This window comes from Anas acuta, chromosome 17, assembly GCF_963932015.1.
Source record: "Anas acuta chromosome 17, bAnaAcu1.1, whole genome shotgun sequence".
NCBI lineage: Eukaryota > Metazoa > Chordata > Aves > Anseriformes > Anatidae > Anas > Anas acuta.
Window position 1 is genome coordinate 11163278 of NC_088995.1, and position 10159 is coordinate 11173436.

Sequence of the window (10159 nt, forward strand, 5' to 3'; positions counted from 1 at the left end):
TTTTTTTCTTTTTCCTTGATTCAGAAAACAACAGAAGGAAGTACATATGAAGTAATACACGATTGCTGCAAGCTAAATTGACTGGTGCAGACACAAGCACATGCTATTATGGATGGACTTCAGCGGCACCCAGGCACGGTAATTTAGAGGCAGCTCACGTCGCCGCGACCCATTAATTAACGCGCTTTTCCTTTGACCCACACGCGCTGCATTTCCTTTGAGCCACCCGGCTGCGGGCATTCCCCCCGCCGCAGCATCGCACCGAGGCCAAGCCTCCCCCGGCCCTCCTCTGCCAGCGCCGGGGAAGCCCCTCCGCGCTCCGCCGCCATTTCGGGGCAGCGCAGCGGGCCCTTCCCCACACGGAGCCGCGAGGAGCGGGCCGGGACCGGCACCGTACTCGGAGCCGGAGCTGAGCCGGGGCCTTTCCCGCTGAGGGGAGCCCGCGGCCGCGCCTCGCCCCCCGCCTCCCGCCGCGCTCCGTGCGGGGCGGGGCCGCCGGGAGGCCGAGGCGAGGCACGCGGCCGCCGCCGCCGCCATGTCGTTCCGCCGCGCCTTGGCGCTGGCCGCCTGCGGGCTGGCCGGGGGCTCCGTCCTCTTCTCCGCCGTGGCCGTGGGCAAGCCGCCTGCTCGGAGCGGGGGAGGCGACGCCGAGCCGCGGCCGGGGACCGCCGCCGCCGCCGTGCCCGCCGCTCCCGCCGCGCCTCAGGGCTTGCTGCTGCTGCCGCCCGCCGCCGCCGCCGCCTCCTGCCCGCCGGCCGCCGGCTGGATCGAGAGAGCGGGGGGCACCGGCGGCTACTGGGACAGCAACTGGGACAGGTGGGCGGCCGGGGGTGCGGGGGGGACCGGGGGGTGTGGGGGGGACCTGGGGGGCGCCGCTCGGCGTGGGGCTGGGCCGCCCGAGGGGCAGCGGGGGCTCGGTGAGGGGCTGCGGGCTGAGCTGAGGTGCCAGGTGCCGGGGTTATCGCCCCGGGGACGCTCGGGTCAGGCTCCGGTGCGATCGTGGTGAAGCCAAACTTGAGCGCCAACAGGCTTTGGTGGTGTCCTGGGTTTTTGTTATTATCGTTTTTCTCTTTTTTTTGAGATGCTCTAGGATGAAATGCCGGTATAAATAGGGGCCTCTACACGCCCAATTACAAAAATCAAACCGATTTTCGTTAAGTAAGCGGTTAATTTTCATGTTAACCTCGTTAAAAAGTCAGCCTGAGGTAGGCACCGGAGCTGCAGGTCCCGGCCCTTCTGCTCCTGCTGGCGGCTGGCCCTGAGCTGGGCGCTGGGGCTGTGTTGGGGCCGGGGGAGCTGTCACAGCTGCCGGGTAAATGAGCGGGGTGACAGCGAACAGCAGCTACGGGCAGTGTCCTGCCTCACCGGGTGTTAGTGTGCAGACAGTGGAGGTGCGTTATGCAGGTGACCCTCACGCGTTCGTCCCCTTTGCCTGCTCCTCGCTGTCCGCCTGTTGCGTGGCTTTGGCAGTACCTGGCTGAGATCCCAGTTCTGCCTTTGGGGTGAGGTTGTTAAATGCCTTATAAATACACTTCTGGGGTGGCAGGCTGGGGGAACGGTTCTGTGAGCAGATAACCACGTGTATTAATGTACTTTTAACAACCATCCTTGTGAAGTTTGACACAGAAGAATGCAGATACCTTACTCACAGCCATCCTGTTGATCCGACCAGGTGATACACCCAGGGTGTTGCATGGCGCTCCTGTACATGCAGGAGCACGTTGTACAGTTCGCTTTTGGGAGAAGACTAGTTACAGTTTCATTTCACGTGGCAGCACTTTATCTGAAAGGTGTCCTAATTAAGTGCCTATTAACTGGAAAGCTTGGTGTGGGAGGGGAGAATAAAAGCTTTTAATTATTGTCTAAATTCTATGGCTTCATTTTTTGAATGGTTCTTGCGAGTAGTTTTATGAGGAATAAAACTAGAAGTATCTGGATTTTTAAGTGTGTTACAAGAATTAAAAAAATTGTCAGGCTGACTGATGTGTTTCAGTGACATGCAGGGCTTCCTGGAAGAGAGGTGAAAAGGGCACTGCCATGGATTAAATGGCATTTGCTGTTTAATTGCATTTAAAGACGGTCCTAGATATTGCTGTTGCTTTTCAGCAAAGTTCTGTCCAGCTATGATCTTAGGGGATTTTTTTTAGGAGGGGGCGCAGAAAGCTCCATTTGACAGTTTGTGAATTTCAGCAGCCTAAAAGAACCTAGTGAAGATAAGCTTTAGCAGTATTAAGTTTTCCTGCTTGTATTTTTTTTTTGTTTTTAATTAAAAAAAAATAGTTTATGCGAAAACTGTAGTTAAGCTGGGTTATCTCCTCATGACTTGTTAAAGCACATGTTAGCATAACCTAACTGCAGAGGTGCTGGGGGACAAGAGGGCAGGACCTTCGCTCAGGTATTTCTTGTCAGGCGTTTCTGCCATAGGTGAGTTAATCCCTATGTTCATTTACAAGTGTGCTTGAATTTTCGTGACTTTTTTTCAGTTTTCTAACGTGTTTTTCCAACATCATGTCTACTGAACCAAAAGGCATATCCTGTGAAATAGCAACAGAACTTCATGTTGTTGGGCTGTTGTTTCATTTTTAATGCTTTGCTGAATGTTAGGAGCGGTTTAAGGAAGGTGCTGAGCCTCATTCTTTAGCAGAAATCTTGTCTTTACTACGGCGAATGCCACCCTTGCTGTGAACTGCAGGTATGTGAGGCGGCAGTTCTCTGTGACCAATTTACTTTGCCTCAAACTGAATAAAATTATACTCTTGATTTAAAATCGATTAACAGATACAGAAGCAGGTTTAATTATAATAATGGAAGAAGTGAAATCTGTGATGGATTGAATAAATTTAACTGTTCTTTTAGGAGTAAGATCAAGGGAAAGCATTTTATAATCCGAGATGGAGAGACATAGTAGCGGATTTGTATTAACGGGTAGAGGCTCAGTGCAGGGAGGGGACCAGGGGACTAATCTGAGGCAGATTTGGACAGGGTTGATGATGATAGTGCAGCATTGGTGTCAGCAGCAGGAAATCTGTGCCGCTAATCTGCCTCCCTGGGGGTTCGAGGGGAAGATCTGCCTGGTGTCCTCTTGAGGAATGGGTGATGTGCAAGAGGAGGGCAACGGATGGTGTACAGAGAGGAAGGTTGGTGTGCAGCGTGACAGAATGGAAGAAAGATGAAAGTGGCTTCAGGGCAGAGAGTGATTTAAAAAGTTGAAAGTATAAATGAATGCTTCAAATTTAAAAATAAAAAAATGAGTTCCTGGAGAGACCTGATGTGACCTAATGTAAAGCACAAAATAATTCTCTGGGTGCACTTCAAAAAGCTGAAATATTTCTAGGATATTGTTTTGTTGTTTTAGTTAATGTGGTTGATAAAGTGCAAATTTTGTAGGTTTAGTTTATCACAGGGTCTTACAGTTGTGAAACGTTTTAATTGCTTTGGAATTAGTCGACACCTCTTTTTCTTTTCCTGAGTGTCATTCCTGGTTGTTTTTTCCTGTCAAGTAACCTACCAGGGTGCCTGTGATTTTTCACTGAAAATTTTGAGAATGATTATTAAATCATCAGGAGTTCAATATAAAGTCCCCAGTAATGTTTATAATCTTCTTGTCCAGACAGGCTGTAGCTTTTGTGTGTTTTAGTGGACATCATCTGTTTATACTAGGATTTAACTCTCTTCATCGCTTGCTTTTTTAATCACTAGAATTCATTTAGAGGTGGTGTTTGAAATTATTGAATGTATCTGTCAATTATACATTTAACCCATGGCATCAACTTACCTTATTTTTTTTAATGCAGGCTTTTAGTTCTAGCATGGTGGTTTCAGTCAGTTTTGCAATATACATGGCTAAAGAGTCAATTTTAGTTCCTCAACTATAAGTCAGATTATTCGTCTGTAGAATTCCTCTGTCTTTTAGCTTCCCCTATCTAAAAACGATGTTTTAAATGTGTGTGTTTAGGCGTGAACCACTGGCTCTGATCAACCTCAAAAAGAAAAATGAAGAAACTGGGGAAGAAGAGCTTGCCTCCCGCTTAGATCACTGCAAAGCAAAAGCCACCAGGCACATCTTCCTTATCCGTCATTCTCAATACAATTTAGATGGCCGGGCTGATAAAGATAGAACTCTGACCCCACTTGGTATGTATTACTAAAAACATCTTTCTTCTTATTTTAAGAAAAGTGCTTGTCAGCGCTGCCGTCCTTATGAGTACGGGTCGGTAACTCAGCTCTGTTCTGGTCTCACTGCCAAAGCTTAATCCACTTTCTGGATCCTTTGTGTCAGAAAGATGGTACAAGTAAATCTGTTTTTTCAGTTTTTGATCTTCTAAATCCAAACATTAGAACGTGCTTTTAGGCATTTGAAGAACTCTTAATGCGAAAGAAACTTCATAAAGGAAATTTCATGTTCTTTTAAGGTTTTTCAGCAAATTTTCACACTAGCTGATGTAATTCCCCAGGGCTAAGGCTTTTGTCTTAATCTTATCTCAAAGGTAGTTACAGAGCTAGGTTTCTCTTTAAACAGTGGGTTGTGTTTGTTAATTTCCTGATCTATCCTTATTTTTCAAGGTCGAGAGCAGGCTGAATTGACTGGACGCAGGCTTGCAAGCTTGGGGTTGAAATTTGATCAGATTATCCACTCCTCCATGACAAGAGCAACTGAAACAACTGAAATTATAAGCAAATACCTTCCAGGTAAGTGACTTCTGTTAATTTTTCAGCATCTTCTGATCCTTAAAACTGCTTCCAGTAAAATTCTAAGCTTGTCCTTAAGGTGTAGTTGAGCCGTTATTAGCCAACTTCTATACCTATGGGAATATGTCTATAAAGACACTAACACCCCTAATTCTGCTGGTTTCCAGCTTATCTTTAAAAAATATAAGTGGGAGCTGCCTCTCTGAGTGACTGGCAGGTGCCTGTATATGTTTCTATCAGATAACTCTCCTGGTTACTCTTCTCTTAGGCATTTTGTAAAGCAAGGGCTGTTGCAGGTCATCAGGGTTGTCTCAGTCCTTACCTGGTCTCAGGGGGCAATAGTGCAGGCGAGAAGAGGGCCTTAAACTCCAGTTCTTGTAGTGATGTACGATGGATTAGCTAACAGGCCTTTATTGTGTGCTGGGCTGTTCCTACCTGCAGGGGAAGATGTGGCATGCTTAGAGGTGATACGTATTTTTGCAATTTGTGTGAGTGGCTGCTTTGTTTGCAGGGCTTTGGGATGTTGTGCGCTTTTTTTTTTTTCCTGCCACTCAGACATACCAGAATCTAAACTTAAAGGTAGTTGACTGTAAATAGTTCTGTCTAGGGCGTTCTTTTGTTATTTTAGCAGATAGTAAGATATGGCTAGGTAAAAGTCAGTTCTCTTACATAATCAGTGATTGCTTTCTTGCTTGTGCTGCTATTTAAAAAGAAGTTCCCTTCCTCGGACTAAAATATTAATATAAATATTAACATATCAAAAGTGTAGCATTAACATTAATTAGCCTAATTAGTGAACATGAACATTAAGATTAATACCCTTACAAATACAGTTCTTCAAAATGCAGCAGACTGGGAAGTCAACTTGCTATGCCAAATTGTTTTGGCTGTTCTCAGTTGGAGTAAACTTCACCTTGCTGATGACAAACCAGTTGTGTTGGAGAGATGTACACACCTTGATGGGAAATATTTAGACTAAAATGTCTTTAGTGTGGAGAGGAAGGCTTCCTCAAAGAGCATAAAAAAAATCTGTTGAGCAGATGTGGGTCTGTTTGCAGGGACGTGTGAAGTAACAACTCCTTTCTGAATGTGTATTTAATATTTCAGGAGTCAAAAAAATTAGTACTGATCTGCTGAGAGAGGGAGCACCTATAGAACCAGACCCTCCAGTCTCTCACTGGAAACCAGAAGCTGTGGTAACTTTTTACTTACTTTTTGTTTATTTTCATTTTTATATTTTTGAATATACTTCAGTTGACAAAAGCTATAGCTCATGGTATCTGAGCTGATGCTTTTCATCAAAAACCTTAGATAATTGCATAGTTTCCTTCTCCTCAGTAAGTGTACAGAACCAGTGAAATAACTTAAAAATCTGTGTGTTAGTTGAGCCTCAAGTGTGGACCTCCCTAAAGAAGAAATTGTCAGAAGATGTAGCCCATCTGCAAATGCAAATAACGGCACATGCTGCTCTGAGTTATGTTTAATTCTGAACTCTGTGCCATTAGCAGTATTATGAAGATGGAGCTCGAATTGAGGCTGCATTTCGAAACTTCATTCATAGAGCTGATGCAAAGCAGGAAGAAGACAGCTACGAGATCTTTGTCTGTCATGCCAACGTGATCCGCTACATTGTCTGCAGGTATGTGTTGCATTGCATGTTCATCCCTGTTCTTTAAAAGGTCATAGCTTTGCTGAAATCATGTTGGCATATTGCACTGCTGAGCTTGGTGATCTGTTGATTTGTGTGTTTGAGGTGGCTGGAGATGAATGCTTGCATTGTGAGCAACTGCTCCTGCAACTTCACAGGACGAATTTGGAGATAGAGGAAATATGCGAAAATTAGAACACTTTACAGTGAAAGTGAAAATGGCCAAATCAGTGAGACTTGATAACTTTTGTGCGTCTGAACAGTCTCGTTAATACCGCATGCTTCTACTTCACACAATCCTGAAGATAATACTTTTGTGTAGACTGTTGGAAAAGACGACAAGTAGAGCATCTGACTGGATGCCTCTTTTTGAGGTGAATTTGATCTTAAATAATGAAAGATTGATTTAGTTTTGGGGATTCTTTATTAGTTGATTTATTTTTTGTATTATGTTCAAATTGTATTAGTATGTTTTTGCAAAACATCCAGTATTGGATTGGAGGGAAGAGGGCATCTTTCAACTAACATCAAGGTGGCCCGTGAAGGAGAAAACAGTTCTGGATCTTTTCCTGTCTCCCTATCCAGTCACTTGCATCTGCTTTGTTCTTTCTCCTCATCAGCAAAGTGGTATCTGTTAGATAATTTGTCTTGAGCAGGATAGATACGATTAAACTTTAATCTGATCAATAGCTGCAACAATTTCGGTTAGCTTATTTTAGCTGAGCTAGTTACATGCTAGCCTGTCTGCTCTGTGGACTGCTTTAGAGCTTTTCAAAATTGCTATACTTAAGATTATTGATCGGGTACACAGAGTATTCTTCCCTGTGCCAAAAGAGATCGTCTTTCTGCTACCTAGGCTTTTTCTGAAATACTTTATACTTTTTCTCATTGCTATTTCTCCCATTTTCTTTTCACCTTACCTTTGATATCTAGCATTATGGGCTATCTGATAACAATTACATGCAATCCATATAGTGTTCCTTTTGAATTTAGCTTGACTGTAGCTGTTACTTACTATTTTTTTTTTTGTTTTAGACTTTCTAAAGTACTGTTGTCAAAAAACATTTTTTTCCTCAGTATCTAAGACAAAAGATGTTTGAGACAACTTACTATTTTCTTGAGTCGTTACTGCAAGTGGTTTAACTCTGAGGCTTGTCAGTTAGGAATTTTAGAATAGCTGGAGACTAAAAAGACCTGTGAGACTGTATTTGTACAGAAAGCAGAAGGTTCTCTCTTTTTTCTCTTCTGGGGAACAATATCATTGATGAAAACAGTTCTGGTGAGTTCTTTCTATGGGCGCATGCTGGTAACTAGAACCAACTGTATATCAGTACCTCTTCTCTGGTGTTATTACTTATGCTATTTTAGCCTTCCCAACGGTAGGTGCATACGTGCAGTGTGCTGCTTATGCCTGTGGTCTGCTGGGGAGACTTACTGGGGAGAAGTGAGCCGTGTGCTCTACCTGTCCTGCACAGCGCAGGGTTTTGTGCTACTGCACTTGGCCTAATGACCAGCTGCGCATAGAGATTCTGTCATCCTGTTTGGTACTGGGTTGCTCAGAGCACTCCCAGCTACCAGACTCCATGAGAGCTTCTACCTTCTGTCAGTTTGAATTAATCCTATCTATATTAATCACATTCATCTGCTGGAATCCGCTTATGGAAGTGTATTCTTGACACTGGTCCAGTTACCAAAACTGCAGTTTGGGATCTGTTGCACAAAAACAATACTTTTTCATTTTTTTCCAAAGCTGACTCTGTAGGACATTTGAATGCAAGCTGCAAAATGACCATTTTTTATTATCTGGAACAGAAGGTGATACTGTCAACTTCATGTTAATATAACTGTTGATGAACGAGCAGTAATGTTTTTCTTTCCTTTTTTTCTTTTTTGTCTTAATAGAGCATTGCAGTTCCCCCCAGAAGGCTGGCTGCGAATGTCGCTTAACAATGGCAGTATAACTCACTTGGTGATACGGCCAAATGGAAGAGTGGCACTCCGAACACTGGGTGACACAGGTTTCATGCCTCCAGATAAAATCACGCGCACCTGAATGAGTGAAACAGCTGGCTACCCAGGAGCTGCCTCTAGACTCTTTGCACTAGAACATTCAGCTACAGTACCACTAGGTTTTTATCTGTTAAGATGTGATGCTGTCTTAAAATGTCCTTTAGCCCCTTGCCTCCTTCATACTTATTCATATCTGCCTTTCAGTCCAGAAAAGAAGAAATCTTTCTAAGCCTGAAGCTGTCCAGTCCTCAAGTATTCCCCAAAACTTGAAGCTCATCTGTGGAATACAAAAAGATTGAATGTCCATGTGCTCAGCAGCTACAAGAGCACGGACTTTTTATTTCCCTGTGAACTTCTATAACCAAAGCTTGCTCCTGTGGATATTTTTCTTGTGCAGGAAAATAATGATATGGGAACTGGAAAGAGCAGCCTTTATCACACTGCAGCTAAAACTGAAGATGAGCCAGCTTGTTCCAGCTCTTGCAGAGGAAGTGACAAACTGAGGGTATTTTGCTGTTTGAAGGACAAAGGGATAAAGCTTCAGTATTTGTAAGCTGTTGAGGATGTATGTTTATGTTGTCTCATTGTTTCCCTCTGCCCCCTAAAAGCTCGTGTAAACTGTGCCTGGGCCTTGTAAAGAAAAGAGTAAAAAAAGATTTGCTTCAGAGCTGCGGTGCTAGAATTAACTGCTGCTTAGATTAAGTGTTCCTGCATCCCCAGTGAGTACTTTAAGCTGTTCTGAGCAATGTTTTTCAGTCTTGTAAGGCCTTTTTAATTAAAACTTGTCTGTAGAAGGACGTAGGGGTGAGTTTTGTAGCAGAAAGATGGAAGGAATGTAAAGCAGTTATTTGTGCGTTCTTTACTTCGTGTTTGCAAGGAGTACAGTTGTTTTTTTTTTCCATTTTTTCCTGCTTTCCCCGCTTGCTTTATATTTTTGGTACCATGATTTCAGAGTAGAGAAATAACAGCACAGAGTTTGAGGTAATGGCACTACAGGTCAGAGGTTCTGCAGTGTTGGAGCGAACTGTTGCTTAAAGCTGCTGTTGCTCACATAGTGAAAAAGGATCTGTGGGATGTTCTGTCTGGGCAAAGTGAGTATAAACATCAGGCAGAATGCTTTAAGTTGCTCCCTTGTACAATTTTGACTGGACTTGTTCTAGGAAACAACTGCTGGACTTGTTCTAGGAAAAATGCACATGGTTGAGAACTAAGTTATTTTTGAGGGAAAGGCTCAGAAGCATTTGATTTTAAGGATGTTTGATGGGCACCTGAGCCACGCTAGTAAGTCTGCGTACAATGCCTGTAATACTGAAAATTTTCTTCGTTTGCATACTCTGCCTTGGTGATGGCTAGTACACATCCAGCAGTACGGTGAAAGTAAGGCATTGCATGTCTTATAGGTTCTCTTATCCCAAAAATCTTGAAGAAACCTCAAGCTTACTTCTGTCAGAGCTTTGAGGCATCATCGTGGCACACAACCTAACAAGACAAGATTTAATGGCTCGTTTCATACAGGACTGCTACATCAGAATGACTTAAAGGAAACTGGGGCTTGTAGGGAACAAATTATGGTAGTTGTAGTGCACGTTTCCCAGGGGCAGCAGGAAACCCTTGTGATGTATGTCTCATTGATGCAATGAGAATAATTTATCAGTTTTTGTCTATTAACTTTTTAAAAGTTTTGAATAAAATAACTGGTCTGTCTTTCTTTCTTGTCCCTTCAGTTGATTAGTAAAATGCTGTGTCATTTACCAGCACATGGAACGGGAACACGAAGGCAAGTAAGACGAAAATTCCACACACTATGTACAT

At 43.7% G+C, this 10159-nt stretch overlaps 1 protein-coding gene across 2 annotated transcripts; it reads left to right on the forward strand.

Annotated features, from left to right (window-relative positions):
- The first annotated feature begins 335 nt into the window (after positions 1 to 335).
- Positions 336 to 10055, forward strand: PGAM5 (PGAM family member 5, mitochondrial serine/threonine protein phosphatase). 2 transcript variants are annotated; one of them, XM_068653720.1, is made up of 6 exons: positions 336 to 816; positions 3956 to 4134; positions 4564 to 4689; positions 5797 to 5885; positions 6198 to 6328; positions 8240 to 10055. In XM_068653720.1, the coding sequence occupies exons 1-6, from the start codon at positions 536 to 538 to the stop codon at positions 8388 to 8390; spliced, it is 957 nt and encodes a 318-aa protein (XP_068509821.1). In that variant the 5' UTR covers positions 336 to 535; the 3' UTR covers positions 8391 to 10055. The 2 variants fall into 2 exon arrangements, with proteins under 2 accessions (XP_068509821.1, XP_068509820.1); XM_068653719.1 differs by having other exon boundaries at positions 349 to 816; positions 6195 to 6328.
- Positions 10056 to 10159: the final 104 nt, after the last annotated feature.